We start from the raw sequence: 15,746 nt of genomic DNA on the forward strand, positions 1-15,746 counted from the left end.
AAATAAAAGTAGTTAAACCATGGTTAAACTTCTTAATAACAGTGTTGCCAGTGAGAAACACGCTTCTGCAGACGAATTGATTTACGTTCCTAATGTGTCGGTGTCACGTTGTTTTACTTTCTTCACATAAACGTGATCAACCAAACAGAGTGATGACAACAAAAGCTCTAGGTAAATGACAAAATTCATTCATTATTTCACTTTTTACACGTTGATTATTTTTATGTGCATTCTAGACATTGGCAAGGGCGGAGAGTTCTCGCTCCGAGCCCTCTTCGATCAGAACAATCTTAGCGTTGAACCAGAAGAACAATGTTTAGATGTGCCACATGAACCAGTCGCTCGGAAAGCACAAAGAATTGTCTTTGAAAAGGAAGTAGAGAGCCATGTGGAGCAACAAAGCTACTGGAAAAATGCTGGTATGTGGTCGGAACCACTGTTTTTTTCCACTGGAGATACACGTTTTAAAGGTTAAAAAAAAGTTTTATTAGACCTTTTTTGAAAATATGTGATCACAGGAAATAAAAATTCATTTTTACCCTTATTTAATGCTTTGTTTGTAGAGGCTGTAGATTTTATTCACCAAGCAGCAAAAGAGGAACCATACCGCGACAGAAATAAATGGTATGAACAGCGAGAATTACTGAAACAATATTATCGCAACAAAATGCGCCGAAACTCACTATGGTTGGCGGGAACTAACCAGCAAACACAGAAGAAACGACCGTTAATAGACGCATCAGACGAGTCATCGTTTCAATATTTTGGCCAGCAGGACGAAATCGAACGTCAAAAGAAAAAGAAACCTCACAGGACTTTTTTCAAATGAATTTACCGTATTATACAGAAGGTTCAATAAATTTCTGTGTTTTTCTTTGTATTCATTGTTTCTGCAAAAACCTTAAAAGGACGGCTTTGCCGTGTAAACCGACTTTTCATTTGCTTAACTTTTTTCTCCGATTCTCAGCTCTTACCACTAGGTACTGGAAGATGGATCGTAGCTAAACTCTGCAAAAAAAAGTACCCTTTATGTGATAAAAGGACCCTTCCGCATTTTTCCTTTCAATCAATTAACCTAGTTCATGTCTTAATTGGCATGTCTGCAGTTCATAATGTAACTAAGTAAAGGAAATTTCTGTTGAAACCGTCCGCTTCCTCTTACGTTTATCTCTACGCAATAACAATAGCAAAAATGAGTTAACGTTGGTAAAGATATATAATCTATATTGAACCCATATAAAGTTTTGAACTAACGCGTTTGGCCATCAACAGTTAATCACTTTTTTATGTAGTATTTGGTAGGCACGAAAGGCATCTTGGTTACTTGAGCGTCAATCATTTTTTTGCGAATTTCAAACTGCACTTCGGTTCCGTTTTTTATAAATGGGCGATCGACGTAGCCCATGGAAACATTTAATCCCGGCAAGCTTGGCGACGGACATCCTGAAGTAATTTCCCCTATCAGTTGACCGTCTTTTGAATGAATAGGGGTGTGTCCTCGGGCTGGTGGTCCACGAGACACAAAACCTACTCGGCGCCGGCCGGTAGTGGATTTAAGTTCTGCAATAAGGTAATCAGTAGTAATAACTTTAGTTAGACGCATTAAAGGTTATTTAAATCATAGAAGCAGACCTTTGAGAATGTTGGTTGCTCCGGGAAAATCTGCAGCCAATCTTCGGCGTTTAGCGACAAGCCAAGCCAGCGATGCTTCAATTGGATTAATTTTCTCGTCCATGTCACTTCCGTAAAGACATAGACCAGCTTCGAGTCTTAAAGAATCCCGAGCACCTAGTCCAGCTAACTTTAAAGCCCCTTTTGAGGAATCCAAGAGCTTTTCAACAATATCTGCCGCCGCATCAGGTGGAACAGAGACTTCGACGCCATCTTCTCCAGTGTAGCCACAGCGAGTAATTCGACAATTGGGGACCCCACATACAGTAGCCACAGAAGTGGTCATAAAGTATAGCTGTTCAAGAAGAATATCAACATGAGGTTGCAAGATGGACATCATTAATGGTCCCTGTATGGCCAGCAGTCCTCTTCCTTCCAATACTTCAATATCAACATCAAGACCTTCTTTCTTGGCTAGTGTTAATTTTGACTTCATCAGAGCCAAATCTTTGTCACGGCAACCAGCATTGGAAACTACATATAAGTAACCTAGTGAGGTTTTATTAACAATAAAATCATCAATAATTCCTCCATCATCTGTAGTGAAAACAGATAAAGTCCCATGGTTGCTTGGAAGACTCTGAATGTCACCTACCATTAGACCTTCAAGAAACTTAACATTGTCTTTCCTAGAAGGAAAAAAACATAACATGAACTGTGACCATCATTTAGTTTCTGGCTATGAGTGTGTTTACCCATGAATGTTGGTTTGAAGCATGTGAGACACATCAAACAAACTGCAGTGTGATCGAGTGTGTTTGTGGGATGCAGCAATTCCTTCAGATGCATACTGCACAGGCATCAAGTACCCAGCAAAATCAACCATTTTCCCATGATGTTTAACGTTCAAATCATAAAGGCACGTTTTCTTTGGTTCACTTTTATCGCTGGAAAACGTACGACTTATGAGAGGAGTAAATTTTGAGGTATTACGATACTGTCGGGCAATATTCAACATTGTTTTAGTCTCGGATGTTTAACAATACCTAAAGCTGTTCTAAACTATCGGAAAGATTAGAATATTCTGTTACACAATTCTTTTCGGCTTATCAATACCGTTAAACTTTTTCACAGACGTGAGAGTCCGAGTCGGACTGAGTATATGACGTCCTAATATCACAAAACAAATGCAACAGCTGATATCTGTTGACAGCAGCTTGAAATGCGACTGGTAGATACAATACCGGGCGATTCAAATGTGTTGCCAGCTTAAAAAAGTCTAGGTGACGTGCGCAAAATCGCATTCCCGCATGATTTACTGTAAAGTTTATTTATTCTTCATCACGCCTGAAGGGTCAATAATTAACTGGTCTCAGCCGTATGAATTCATTGTAAGGGCGGTTGTACCTGTTAGTAATGGTTAATATTGGGATTGTGACCAAGCCAATTCTGCATACGCAGAATTGTACGATGATTTTCTTTATTAATGGAGCAACTTTCCATGTGCAATGGCATTTCGAAGAGTTGGCAAAGCAGAGGCACAAGTGAAAATTGATAACCTCGACATACTCAAAACTCAAGAAAACAAACAAACGGCCAAGTCAAATCACGTGTCCTTGAATACGATTCACGTATATAGCCTATGGCATCGAGACAGGAAGACGAGTTGATTTTTTAAGCTGGAGGCGTTTTTTAGTTTTCCCGTTTTTTTTTTTTTTTTTACTCTCCCCCGCACCTCTTTTACAAACGGGTTTAAGCACACTGGACGTAAACGTTGCTGAAACCGTCAAACAATTTCTCGGTTTACGACGTGGACTAGTTTCTTTTTTTCGAATCATCAATTGACTACGTAATACGTGATGAAAAGTAGACGATTTCTGTTTTAAATACGCAAAGACATTTGAAATGGCGATACGTGAGAATGTGATAATTTTGTAAATGTATTATTTCGCTTTTGCCATTGAGAAAATTGGTGGAATGCCAAAATGTGGATAGCGATACTGCCACAGTAGAATTGATGGCGCTAGTATCAGAGAAGTCCTACCTGTCCCACCTGTTTTTATCAAACCGTCGTCTTTTCTGGCTTTCTAAACCCCCTGTTTCGAAATTCTTGCTTCTCAAGAATGTCGACAGGGGGAAGAGAAAGAATGGATAATGGAAGAAGGGCCAGCCAAACCTCCAAAAACACCACAATCAGCGATGCACTCGGGCTGGTTTTACTCGCACCAACAGAGGCTCGAATCTATCGCGGCATATATAGTACTTTGGCTTTCTACGCCACGAAAAAGTGGATTCCCCAATTCTCCCTCATCAGAAAGTTTTTCCGTCTCTGTCTTAACATACTCGTCGTCTCCTTTCTTCTGCTTCTCCAAAGAAACCTTGAGGAAAGCGGCTCGTTAACACAAGTTGGACGCCATTGATGTGTTATTAAACATCATTGTCAGTGGATTTTGTGTTAGTGCACCACACTTGAATCCATTTTCTGGATTGTTCATTCAACTTAGACAACCTTCAATGCTGAGTTCTTCTGTTCTGTGTTGCGAGAGTCGTCGCCATCATTGAAAAAAAAAACGGTGCATAAAAGTTAGGAATACGAGACGTGAGAGAGGGAAACGACGAACTGATAAGCAACAGAGCAGAAGCTAAAGTTGGCAGGGCAAGTCTATCGCCTTAATATAGAGAGATATCGGGCAAAAGGCGAGGCCATTCAGCCAGCACAGGCAATCGACGGCGTAGATGCTTTTTCGAAATTGTTAGTCTCAGACGAGACCAATGTGAAGTTCACTGCACAGGCATCGTCTGAAACACCTGTTGATGTGCACAGTGCCGTCGTGCCGTCCATTCTCAACCACCACATTGATTGAAACCAGCATCAGAACAAATCACATTACCGTCTCTTCATAGGTTAGTGATTCGTTTATGTTTATCTAAATTCAGGTTTTGATGTGAAAGAAAAAGAGTCTGTCTAGCTTTTGACCATCTATTATTCGCTTGGCGCGCAAAGGTGAAAGGCACCAGATGTTTGTGCTGATCCGTCAACCAACGGCCTTCACATTTCAAGATGGCTATACGAATCGGCTGCATTTTTTCTTGTAGTAGGATGATTATAGCGAAATCGCATTCCCACTTGAGTCAAAAGGTCGAAAGTAGAAAATTTTAATCGTTTAAGAGCTTAAATTATGCGTGAAAAGTTGAACATTTGAGAAAAGGTTACGAGTGGTACGATGTGAAATGGCGGCACAGCAAAGAGGGTGTGAACATTTCGAGGGCATTTCATTTACATTTCTCGATCCCTTCAACAAGTGTGAGAGCGGTCTATCCAGAAACGTGTTTGAATGTAAGCTAAGGAAATCGACCCCGTGTTTCAAACTTTTTTTTCTTTCTCTCTCTCTCTCTCTTTCTTTTAAAGTAGGATTGGCTTTTTATTTTATTGGGGTCTTTCACACAGAGAAAGTAGGTACGATCGTGACTTCAAAGAAATGCAGCTTTTTGGCTGCGGCTGGACATGAAAATGGCAAAATGTTACCCGCAACTAGGTGACGATCACAATTTACAATGCTTCGCGGTGACGTTATTACACTTTTCAGTCGACGTGACGGTGTTGTTTTTAGTTGCGTTGGTTAGACCTAGATGGATTATCTTAGCATATCATCAGCTGATAAAATGCCATTTTTCTTTGATAAAGGCAGTTTAAGCCAATACGTCACGAGTGTCCAGGTTGATTCCATTGTACACACGCGAGCTCGTATTGAGTTAATCAGCTGTAAAGATCGAAAAGCACCGGATTTGCCTACGCGATAAAAAGTGTTTTGTTTGCTAGTGGAATTATACTGTTCAATTTCAATTTCAGTTTTTTTTTTTAGAAATTGGTCCAAAATTATTCGGACGGAGTTGCTCTGCTATTTAGTTCATCATGGCTTATCGAGAAAATCGCTTGCCGGGCCCCACCAACGGTTACTCACCAGGTAGGAAAAACAATTACATTTTCTCTCAATTGCGAAGCCTAGATTACGCTATCCGGGGGTGAAGCGAAATTCCAATCTTTTGTTTGGTTGTCGCTGACGTACGTTTGTTGGCATTTGCTGTACGCATGTTTATTTTTATTTCAGGTGGAGGCAACGGAGGAGCACAAGGAGATATGGAGGACGGTCCAAGCTTTGTTGTCGAACACTTGGCCACGTTCACTGTTTCGCAACAGAATGAAGTGATGTATCCAGCAGACGGAATGCGACGCCTGTTGCACATGGAAAAGACGTCCGGCATTTGGACACAAAAGATGATTTTGCGTCTTGACCGCGAATGGGTCACTATACAGGATTTCGAAAACGGCGAGGTGGTTGAACGCTTCCCGCTCAACCTCATTCTGGAACCGACCGCTTTCACCAGTCTGGATCCAAAGGATTTGTACAATAACATTTTCATTTTCGTGGTGGGCGAGGATCCTCTCAACCGGGACCCACCTGAAATGCACATTTTCCAGTGCGTCGGCGTTTCGTCTGAACTCGTTACCGAAGATATGAAGATGTACATTGCAGGCAATTACCGACCGAACAATCCTTCGCGCATTCCTCCGCCACCTAATAAGCCGCCACCAGAGCCGCCACTCAACGGGGTAAATTTTCATTTTTTATTTTATTTTTCTCCGGTTATGTAATCATTTTTTAAAATCCATCTATTATTTTTTTATGTTGCAGGCCAATCACGCGGTCTTTATGCGCCAAATGAACGATGACGCCAGTTCAACATCGAGCGAACGCTATGAAAAGGACGTGACGGTACTGAATCGCTGCTTCGACGACATCGAGCGTTTCATAGCTCGTTTACAGCACGCTGCTGCAGCTCGCCGCGAGCTCGAACGCCGTAGGAAGTATGTCGCCCTTTTTAGAAATAAGATACCAATCACTTCCCTTCCCTTCGGCCATTTTGGCTCCTCGTGAAAGCAAAAAAAAGGAAACCGATAGTTAATCAAGCCAAGTTTATTTCATCCCAATGTGTAATAATGTTTCAAGTGATAAAGAATGCTTTGAAACGTTATCGCACTCGGATATTTATATTCGATGAGTAAAGAGAAGAAAGGAAAAAAGGAACTTTTTCTTTTATTATCAGCGTGCATTTCCTCATCTCAACAGTGAACATTCATGTCAGCGTTTTCGAATCAATGGATAAAATAACAAAATGATTTGGCACTAGGTCACGGAAATCGAAAAAGAAGGAACAAGGTGATGGTATGCTGTCCATGAGAGCTCGACCACCCAGCGAGGCCGAATACATTGACATCTTTCAGAAATTCAAACTGTCCTTTAATTTACTGGTACAGTAGCCTTATCTTTTTTGTTCCTTTGAGGAATGAAAAATTTTAATCAAACCGATCATGTTTTTTGAACAGGCCAAATTGAAATCGCATATTCATGACCCTAACGCTCCCGAATTGGTCCATTTCCTGTTTTCGCCACTAACGCTGATCGTGGACGCGTCACACGAGTCTAACACGGTGCCCAATCTTCCGGCGCGTGTCGTTGCCCCTCTGCTCACCTACGACGCCATCGAGTTGCTTTCTAATTGCTTGTCTAGCAAAGAAACTGAGCTGTGGCATTCTCTCGGTGACGCTTGGCACACTCCCAAGTAATTTTTCAGCTGGAATTGGCCATTCCGTTATACGATTTTTAATTCTTTTGCGTGTTTTTGACTGATATAGGGATAAGTGGAACAGCTACGTCGTCCCTTACGTGCCAACGTTCATGGATGGTTGGACACCGGATGCCTCATTTTTCCCTGAGGAGAAAGAAGAAAACAAACGCTCAAATGTATTTTTCTGGAATGACGCCGCTGGGCGCCATTTAAACCGAACATAGTTTCTAGAAAAGATGTTAATAATATATATATACATTTTTTTTTATTACAGACGGAAATGACGCGATACAGCAACGAATATTTTTATGACAGTGACCGTGGAGACCGAAGGTGATTGGACAAAAGTTTTAATATTATTATAATTTTTTTTTTTTGCGATCGAAAATAACATAAAGGATTTTGACTGTAAAGATCGCATTCCCCGCCGTCAGATCGCGATTTTGGTCCGCGCAGTGACATTTCCAATGATTCCATCGAGAAGAATGGTGATCCGGCTGCTCGTTTTGAGCATCAACAACGCCGTTGGCTAGCCGAGCTCAAAGCTCGCAACGCCAAAATCGTCCAGGTGACCTACCCTCGGACAGCCAACAACGACAAGGAACTGACTGTCGTCCGCGGTGAATATCTTGAGGTATCGAGACTTGACGTTCCGTAGTCTCTCTCTCTCTCTGATGTTTTAAATCTTGTATTCGACGTGTTTTACTATAGCGATTGACGAATATTCTGTAGGTGTTGGATAATAGCCGCAAGTGGTGGAAGGCTCGTAACATGCACGGCGTAACAGCGCACGTACCGCATACGATTGTCACGTTATTGGTGCCAGACGACGACGTTTTCACGCCGCCATCATCGGCTGGTTGGCACAAGGGCAAAAAAGGTGATTTGCGCTATTTTTAATCAGCGCCAAACGAACGTTTGCGTAATGTCTATTCAATATTTACATCAACTCACCAACGTCCAAAAGGCGCCTCTTGCCGTAATGGTGAATGAATAAGTGAAACGCCATTCACCGCCCGTCCCCTTTTTTTTTTCCTGTGAAAAAGAAATTATCGGCTTGCTTGCTTTTTTTTTTTTTTTTCGTTTTCACCTTATGTCCAATCATCATACATCAGCTTTCATATTGTTTTATACATAAAGCCTCGCTCTCTTTCTCTTTTTGTCTGTCTGGTTTATCTTTTTCCCCATTCGTTCTGTGTGGTCGTTCATCTTCGTTTGATGATTTTCTTTTATGTACGTATGTATGGCTCACGTGGCGGATTGCAAAAATTATTCCATGTTTCCAAGAGTGGAAATATTGACACGGTTAAAACGAACAGGCAAACGATGGATGATGTTGTTTCCGTTTGTTCCTTCTTTGGACTGTTTCTCCAGTTGCTGTTGAACAAGTGTGGTCTGTTCACTATGGCTGACCGTCCACTGGCTGACCCCAAAATGTTCATTACGTGCACGCACTATTTGCTCACGCTAAAGCACCGCAAGCATCAATCATGCAGACATACACATACACTAACACATGACAAGTGAAAATTATATATGTTGACTTGTTAAGTCTGGTTCGAGTAGTCAATGGTCAGAAATCTAGCTATCAAATACGATTCCAGATCGGTTTTTCACTTCCTGTTTTTTTTGTTTGTTTTTTTCCCCCTTTGACTTCTCGAGTTTCTACTCCCTGATTTTTATTTCGTCCTTTATGTGCATTTCTTTTTACATAGTACGATGGCATTGTGTTTGTTTTCTTGCTTTTTTTGACAATCATTTTTTTAAACGCTGAATTGAGGACATCCCAAAGACGGTCATCGACCCTTGCATTATCCTCTAACGTTATACTGCTATTTCTATCCACCTGTCTTTACAGTCCTTGTGTGTTTTGTTTCACTCTTCCGTTTACATTTGACTTGTGTACGAATATTTGCTATAGGTGCTAATCGTTGTGTTTTTTCGGCTGATGACGCATGACGAAAAGTGTGCCGTTGTGTTGAGTGTGTGGTTGATGACGCTGATCGTTTAAATCTGAATGCTGTTCTCGTGATGGAAATATACCGTCTATATATATATATATATATTATGATATACGTTTTCGTGCCGTTAGCGCATTGATGTCTGTCCGTACGCGCTGCAAAACGCTATTCGCTCTCTCTTTCCTTGCTTCGAAAAATCCTCTCGTAACTTTCTTTATCCAGGACGAGTTTCGAGTTTTGCCCAACGACCACCGACGCTCCCTTTTTTTTATTCACATAGGGAAATGATGGTTAACAAGCGAATGCATTCCTATTACACAGCCACTTCGTCATGGTCCAGCTGTGTCCAACTGCAAAGTGCCGCTGACTATACGTCTGTAACCTCATGAATAATTCTAACGAGCAAGATGATGTGGCTTTCTCTTTGCTCCGAAAAATGAAAGTAGGCCAGCAGTTGGAATTAAGCAAATAGCGACAATTAACTGATTTAATTGTTGAGTATACTGTATATGTCTGGAAGTTGAGCTGTAATCGTTTTGGCCGAAAGGCTAGCTCGTTAGCGTAGCAAAAATGAATGTACAGCGTGCTAAATTGTTTGACTAATTACTTGGTGGTTACTTGATGAAGGGTACACGAGTGACAGTTACAGCGAGGATAGCGATGGCCTGCCAACGAAGAGCCGTCGACAAAGACCAAGAGCTGAATCTGTTGTCTCCATTCCACCGCCACCTCCACCTCTGCCGCCCAAAGAATCTGAAAAGAAGCAGAACAAGCCAGTCAAAAAAGAGGAAATCGTAAAGCCTAAACCTATAAAAAAGAGTATGCTTCAATAACTGTAGTTTTAGAAGAAAAGAAAAAAATTGATATTGATTGACCATCTTTTATAGGCGCCAGTAATCAAGACCTTATGGTGGAAGAGCTGAAAAATCTATTGGACATTTACCAACCAGAAAAAAGTAAACTGGACATTCGTAAGACTCCCGAAACGTACATCACACCAAAATCGAGTCCCAATGAAGTCCGCGATTGGCTCAAATCAAAAGAATTCGACGTTGTGTAAGGATTGATTGCGATGGACGCCTCGCGTTTCATGGTTTTAAGTTTTCTTTTTAAAATGCATATGCTCCTATAGGATTCAAAAACGATTAAATGGTATGAGTGGCGAAGAATTGTTTAAACTGAAGAAAGCCGATTTGGAGAAATACTGCGGTAAGGAAGAAGGTCATCGACTGGACTCGCAATTGACGCTGCAACGCAAAACTTCAGGAGTATATAACATCATTTTCTGATTTTCATCCATAAACTGAATCTGTTGGGAAATGAAGTAATCCATTGATTCATTACCTTAATAGTACCAAACGATGCGCTCGTCTGAGCTACACGAAGCGTTGAAGAGGGCAAGGATGAAAACCGAAGTAGATAGCAAGAACGGAAAAGAACAGCCGAAAGCTAAAAGTGAACCGAAACACGAAGAAGGACGCGAAGACACAGAGCCTAAGGAGTTCTACTTGAACAGCAGCTCTAGCGATCGTGCGACCTCTCCAACGCCCGAGAAAAAACCAGCGAAAAAACCAGTGAAAAAACCAGCTAAAGCCAAAGCACCCCTGAATTTAGACGCCGGTAAGAATCTTTTCTTGACATCAGTGTGCTGATGAACATTTACGAGTTCCTCTCTACGCCAGCACGCAATTCAACCGTTATGTGTCTGATAAATTTTTTAAAATATTTAGACTATGATTCCGACGATGACACCCCAATTCCGACGGGAACACTGCGTGACGTTATCCGCAAGCAAAAAAAGAAGATGCAAAGTACTAGTAGCTTAGACGACTAGGCTATTCAATTTCGCCACTTCACAAGTTACATCTAATTTTGTGCGTCGTCTTCCGGAATCTACCACGGTACAACATTGATGTTTTGCAGAACCCAACAACTGAAGCAGATTTACTTATATTATTACTTAAACCAAAGCAATTCAAATTTTAGAAATCGTTCCAAGAAATTTATTTCAGTATCATGTCAAACCTAGAAATGTTATTTCCTTTACATTTTCGAGTAATGCCCACCCTTTATATGGCATATTTTTCTATTTGAAAGTAGTACAAGTCTTCAAGTAAATCGCTGATGGGTTTAAACACCTGGTGCAATAGCCAGTTGTTCAGTTTCTGACAACGAAATACACGTTATACAGCATTAAAAGTTAGTAAAAAACTACTAAGTGATATTGAGTATTGTCATAGTATCTTTAAAATCAATTAAGACGTAGATTGCGGATGCGGGACAGCACTGTAGACGGGTTGCTTGGCCGCTTTCCATTCGATTGAGGTCGCTCTAGCTTGAGCACTTCCGCTTCCGTGGGGAACTTGCTTGCGTAAATCTCTGGATACGCAACTTGAAACTGTACCCATTGAGAAAACAAACATAAAATTAATTATAAAAAAAAAAAAAAAATAAAAACCTCAGAAGACCGAATATTAAAAAAATAGCTTAACATTGAGTTTACCTGCTTCAGTCTCTTGCGTTTCTCTTTGAGCGGCATATTTTGATTATTGACAATGTGCTCCAAAAGCTGATAAATTTCTTTTTTCGACTCGTCTCTCCGTTGTTCCTCGAAACGTTGCGGTGAAACCTGAACACAGTACGCCAGGGGTACGACATCGTCAAGTTGAAAACGGATCTTTTTTGTTTTTGTTTTTCAAAGAGAAACGAATGGGAGGGACCAAAGTTCAAACAGACAAGGAAGCAAATAAAAGGAAGAAGAGCGAACGGGACGAATAAATAGACAAACCACGTGCAATCGGAAGAAGATGGACGAAATAAAAAGGAAAAAATAAATAAAAACATCGAAATAAGTAAAAAATACCGAACGACGACGGCATGCAAATACATTAAGATGACTAATTTTCTTAACAGAAATCCTAGCAACGAGAACACAGCTTAAGAAAATTAACGTAACCTACATATCGACGGTAATCTAACATATACTCTACACATAGCGACTTCTAACATATGCGAGGACAACACTATTGCAACAATTCAACTGCTCCTTTTCGAGTTCAACTAACGAGTATCGTTACCGAAGACGGTGGCCATAAATACAAAAATGTGTCTACTCTGGAACGCAAAACGTTGAACGCGCCTTGGAAACCAGGAAAACGCGTTTTTTTTTTTTTTTTTTTTTTAAATAAACATGTACGATCAAATCAGTTCAACTTGGTCGAAGCGATTTGGCAATAATTGTTCGCTGGCTATACCAACTATCCAGCATTAAAATGTGCCATAATTCACAGTTTCTCTAATGTAAGCAAAACTACAAACACAAAACTAGGATAAGAATAGAACAGAAACGACCCATGACTAATAAGTGAATAAAAATGAAGCATACTTTCTCGCGTTGAATGTCGCCCAATAGGTGACGAACTTGGGAACAGAGCTTATATGGCACCGCCATGATGGCTTCGGCGTTTTCCATTAAGAAACTTACAAGTCGCACGCTAAAAGGCAGAAAGGAAAAAATAAATAGATAAAACGTCAATGTATAAAGTACTGTGGCGAAGAAATAAAACAAGAATTACGCTAGAAGTTCATCGTAATCAGCTTCTTCAGTGGAGCAGATAATACAGCGATAAAACGTGTTCACCATCTAGTTTTAAACATGTAGTCAATTTAGAAATGCTAATCAACACAACAACTCAACTATCTTACCAAAGTTTTCATTTGGATTTCTGGGTCAAGTAATAGTTTTTGATTTGCCGATACTTTGGCCATAAAACGAAGAAGCAGGTGAAGTTTTCGCCGTTGATCTGGCGGTAACAGTAAAGTAAGTAACTGAAGCAGCTCAATAGCCATGGCTTTCCCACCAGCCGTCACCAGTCCTGAGCAAGAAAAAACGCATTTCAGTTTAGCAAAAAGCATTCAAAACCTCATTGATTTTATCCGCTAATTTACGTGACAACTAGAACCACAAACACAAAGCTGCTTTTGAATGCATTGGAATTTGAGGAGGTTAAAGCGGGGAGGTTGAAGCGGGTTACCAGGTTTGCAAGCTTTAGCTCCATAGTAGAATTCAAGACCTTTCCGACGACCAATAAGTCGTTTGCTTGGTGAATTACGGTAGATACGAAGTTGCCCAGACAATCCAAACGACTTGTCTTCTTCTGAAATGTGATAGAGGTTCTCGTAGTTGTTATGCATAGCTGACGTTCCGACAGACGTTTCGGAGAAGGATGGACTCAGGCCCGTTGCAACTGTTTGGTGACAGCTAAGACTGGAGACGCTCCGACTGTGCATGACACTTGCGTTACACGCCATCCAGGAATCACTTTCAATTCCAGAATATCTGTCGGAATTTGAACGATCAAGACGTTCGAGTGAACCGAATGCAGCCACATTGACATAGCCGCCAGATTTACTGCGAAGACGATCAAGGCTGTGAAACATGCTCGGATTTTCACTGTGATGCTGGCGGCGATATTCATAAGAATTTAAGGTTCCACCCGGATCTTCATTGCAAACGTGTTCGGACGATTCGTTTATGCGAGAAATAGATGTGCGAACTGCAGAAGTAACGATCCTTGTCATAGGTTCGGCGGTCGTGAATGCTGTTTCGTAACATGCGTTAGAAGGAACCCGATGAAGTCGTCGGCTAACAGAAGCAACACGCTTCACAGACAAATTGCCTTCTCCACCTGTTTCACGATGTATCACTTCGAAATCATTCATGCATTTTCGAACGCCTGGCATTTGGTAGTTGCTTTGGGTATCGTTAGCCACCCTTCGACTTCGAGTGCGGTTACAAGCTAACGGGCTCTTCGCGACAGGCAATGTTTGGTGATACAACAGCCTGTCACAAGCAACAGAGAGTCATAAAAAAAAAAAATGTAAATACGTCATATTTGATCACAGCTAAACGATGTAGTTATTTTTTATGAAAATCCCAAATACCGGTCTTGATTCTCTGGAAGAAAAGTGCCAATAGGCGTCGAAGTTTTCTGATGAATCGGTGACGCCATTTCTAGGACTAAGCCTCGGGCAGAATCACGCGAATGAAGGCTAAAAGCGTCGTCTTCCCTGTCTTCTGATGGCTCATTTGGTTTTCGAAAGGTAAGATCTGCCGCTTCGGAGCGAATAAAAGCCTCGACCAAAATATTGTACAGATAGAAAGTTGAAAGCGGACTCGACGCATTCGTGAAGTAGTCGCAAATGACTTTGAATACGTCCTTTTCCGATCCTTGATATTCAGGCAACTTATGATTTTCATTTGCAGGCCAATTCACTAAGGACTTCATACCTGTAAAACCATAAACAATTTCATCATTATAGAGCCACATAAAAAAGAAAAAGTTCACAATTAAAACCATTTGTACCATATAACACCCAAGAAGGAGGGGAGTCCGATTCCTCCATTGGTTGAACAACACCTCTTAGTCCAACGTGGGATACATTCCATAAAACCCATTTTCCTACAAAAAAGAAATAATTGATAGGAAAAAAGAACAATTTTAATAAAGATAGGTTAAATAATTACACCACCTTTGATCTCATTAGAATCAAGAAAGCCATTTAGGTTTGAAAGATTAAGAATCTTTGCAACCTGTCTTAAGGCTGTGTTTTTCCATAACTCCTCAACTTCATGATGATTAAGTTGTTTGGCTGTTAGTTGGCATTGTACCAAAGTTTTGGCATAAGTTGAAGTTTGAGGTTTAATTGTTGGTGGTGCACTGCTGCTCATTGGTACATCTTTCTTAACTTGAACTAACTTTGGTGAACAGTGGTATTCAGTACAATTATTACGGTTAGCTAGTGTAGTCAATGGTGTTCTACGTCCTGGAGTTCTTGGATTACGAAAAGGTGATCGATTTGTAAGTCTAAAAAACAAGAATACATTAGAAACTATTAACACACAGGGCAAACAATAGATATCTACCTATATAATCCACTTGTTTCCATTCGCAGATCAGCTTTAGAACCAACACCACGGACATCTTCAAAAACACCTGCTTTTAAAAATTTGCACAGAAGCTGCTGGGTTTGTTCTTTGGAAACACTAGGTCCAAAATGAGAATTTTCTTTCAGTTGAGAGTGCAACCAATTGGTAGCTTCTGTAGCCGTGAAACAGTTTTCATACTGCTTTAACTGCCTCCAATGCCTCTTCTGAGGTACACCATTGTTAAAAATCCGTAATGCTTCATTCCACTGTCAACATAAAAAACGAGTTGGTTTGGTATAAAAATTGATTTTAAGTCAACATGTAACTTATAAACTAACGAGTCGTGTGGCACGGTAGGGACCAGTTATAGGTTTTGGCGTTTCCATTTGAGATATTAAATAATCATTAGATTACTGTAAGAAAAAGAAAAAACGTTTGAAATCATCCACTCCTGCACAGAAAAACAGCTCTCAATGGCATCGTAAGCTTTAGAAACGTTTCGATAGCAATCAAACTTTTAGCACCGTAACTACTGTATAATATGTAACCGTAATTTTCAAAAAATTTTTATGAATAAGAAATGCCGCTATCCTGCGCTGCCAAGCATCACTCAGCAT

At 40.6% G+C, this 15,746-nt stretch overlaps 4 protein-coding genes across 10 annotated transcripts; 2 read left to right on the forward strand and 2 right to left on the reverse strand.

Annotated features, from left to right (window-relative positions):
• The first annotated feature begins 9 nt into the window (after positions 1–9).
• Positions 10–880, forward strand: LOC116918683. Its single transcript, XM_032924417.2, has 3 exons — positions 10–171; positions 237–470; positions 564–880. Exons 1-3 carry the CDS (start codon positions 93–95, stop codon positions 827–829), a joined length of 579 nt encoding a protein of 192 aa, XP_032780308.2. The 5' UTR covers positions 10–92; the 3' UTR covers positions 830–880.
• A 327-nt stretch (positions 881–1,207) lies between these two features.
• Positions 1,208–2,887, reverse strand: LOC116918679 (aminomethyltransferase, mitochondrial). 3 transcript variants are annotated; one of them, XM_045171004.1, is made up of 4 exons: positions 2,728–2,887; positions 2,367–2,668; positions 1,633–2,300; positions 1,208–1,560 (listed from the first exon to the last, which is right to left on the reverse strand). In XM_045171004.1, exons 2-4 carry the CDS (start codon positions 2,627–2,629, stop codon positions 1,277–1,279), a joined length of 1,215 nt encoding a protein of 404 aa, XP_045026939.1. In that variant the 5' UTR covers positions 2,630–2,668; positions 2,728–2,887; the 3' UTR covers positions 1,208–1,276. The 3 variants fall into 3 exon arrangements, with proteins under 3 accessions (XP_045026939.1, XP_045026938.1, XP_045026937.1); XM_045171003.1 differs by having other exon boundaries at positions 2,367–2,673; XM_045171002.1 differs by having other exon boundaries at positions 2,367–2,879.
• Positions 2,888–3,774: 887 nt separating this feature from the next.
• On the forward strand, positions 3,775–11,399 carry LOC116918678 (epidermal growth factor receptor kinase substrate 8). Of its 3 annotated transcripts, none has more exons than XM_045171000.1 (15): positions 3,775–4,515; positions 5,462–5,576; positions 5,721–6,223; positions 6,306–6,478; positions 6,802–6,922; positions 6,998–7,233; positions 7,307–7,415; positions 7,514–7,572; positions 7,654–7,873; positions 7,972–8,119; positions 9,828–10,019; positions 10,088–10,256; positions 10,333–10,468; positions 10,553–10,820; positions 10,931–11,399. In XM_045171000.1, exons 2-15 carry the CDS (start codon positions 5,525–5,527, stop codon positions 11,032–11,034), a joined length of 2,490 nt encoding a protein of 829 aa, XP_045026935.1. In that variant the 5' UTR covers positions 3,775–4,515; positions 5,462–5,524; the 3' UTR covers positions 11,035–11,399. The 3 variants fall into 3 exon arrangements, with proteins under 3 accessions (XP_045026935.1, XP_045026934.1, XP_045026936.1); XM_045170999.1 differs by having other exon boundaries at positions 5,475–5,576; XM_045171001.1 differs by lacking the exon at positions 3,775–4,515 and adding an exon at positions 5,278–5,415 and having other exon boundaries at positions 5,475–5,576.
• LOC116918677 (DEP domain-containing protein 1B) lies at positions 11,188–15,746 on the reverse strand. Of its 3 annotated transcripts, none has more exons than XM_032924409.2 (11): positions 15,468–15,746; positions 15,127–15,395; positions 14,733–15,067; positions 14,567–14,662; positions 14,145–14,490; positions 13,274–14,043; positions 12,906–13,075; positions 12,776–12,843; positions 12,586–12,694; positions 11,704–11,877; positions 11,188–11,598 (listed from the first exon to the last, which is right to left on the reverse strand). In XM_032924409.2, the coding sequence occupies exons 1-11, from the start codon at positions 15,513–15,515 to the stop codon at positions 11,452–11,454; spliced, it is 2,532 nt and encodes an 843-aa protein (XP_032780300.2). In that variant the 5' UTR covers positions 15,516–15,746; the 3' UTR covers positions 11,188–11,451. The 3 variants fall into 3 exon arrangements, with proteins under 3 accessions (XP_032780300.2, XP_032780298.2, XP_032780301.2); XM_032924407.2 differs by having other exon boundaries at positions 13,235–14,043; XM_032924410.2 differs by having other exon boundaries at positions 11,704–11,829; positions 13,235–14,043; positions 15,468–15,745.

Source organism: Daphnia magna, linkage group LG3 (assembly GCF_020631705.1).
Source record: "Daphnia magna isolate NIES linkage group LG3, ASM2063170v1.1, whole genome shotgun sequence".
Lineage (NCBI taxonomy): Eukaryota > Metazoa > Arthropoda > Branchiopoda > Diplostraca > Daphniidae > Daphnia > Daphnia magna.

What these genes read in the sequence shown, in the direction of transcription:
- LOC116918679 (XM_045171004.1), bottom strand. Translation starts at nt 2,629, where the DNA reads ATGTTGAATATTGCCCGACAGTATCGTAATACCTCAAAATTTACTCCT. An exon ending in CTTCAAACCAACATTCATGG is followed by an intron (nt 2,301 to 2,366) that starts GTAAACACACTC and finishes TTTTCCTTCTAG; the next exon opens with GAAAGACAATGTTAAGTTTC. An exon ending in AGCAACCAACATTCTCAAAG is followed by an intron (nt 1,561 to 1,632) that starts GTCTGCTTCTAT and finishes ACCTTATTGCAG; the next exon opens with AACTTAAATCCACTACCGGC.
- LOC116918678 (XM_045171000.1), top strand. Translation starts at nt 5,525, where the DNA reads ATGGCTTATCGAGAAAATCGCTTGCCGGGCCCCACCAACGGTTACTCA. An exon ending in GCCTAAACCTATAAAAAAGA is followed by an intron (nt 10,020 to 10,087) that starts GTATGCTTCAAT and finishes CATCTTTTATAG; the next exon opens with GCGCCAGTAATCAAGACCTT. An exon ending in TGCAACGCAAAACTTCAGGA is followed by an intron (nt 10,469 to 10,552) that starts GTATATAACATC and finishes TTACCTTAATAG; the next exon opens with TACCAAACGATGCGCTCGTC.
- LOC116918683 (XM_032924417.2), top strand. Translation starts at nt 93, where the DNA reads ATGTGTCGGTGTCACGTTGTTTTACTTTCTTCACATAAACGTGATCAA. An exon ending in GATGACAACAAAAGCTCTAG is followed by an intron (nt 172 to 236) that starts GTAAATGACAAA and finishes TGTGCATTCTAG; the next exon opens with ACATTGGCAAGGGCGGAGAG. An exon ending in TGGAGATACACGTTTTAAAG is followed by an intron (nt 471 to 563) that starts GTTAAAAAAAAG and finishes CTTTGTTTGTAG; the next exon opens with AGGCTGTAGATTTTATTCAC.
- LOC116918677 (XM_032924407.2), bottom strand. Translation starts at nt 15,515, where the DNA reads ATGGAAACGCCAAAACCTATAACTGGTCCCTACCGTGCCACACGACTC. An exon ending in CTTCCAGAGAATCAAGACCG is followed by an intron (nt 14,044 to 14,144) that starts GTATTTGGGATT and finishes TGCTTGTGACAG; the next exon opens with GCTGTTGTATCACCAAACAT. An exon ending in AGCTAAAGCTTGCAAACCTG is followed by an intron (nt 13,076 to 13,234) that starts GTAACCCGCTTC and finishes TTTCTTGCTCAG; the next exon opens with GACTGGTGACGGCTGGTGGG.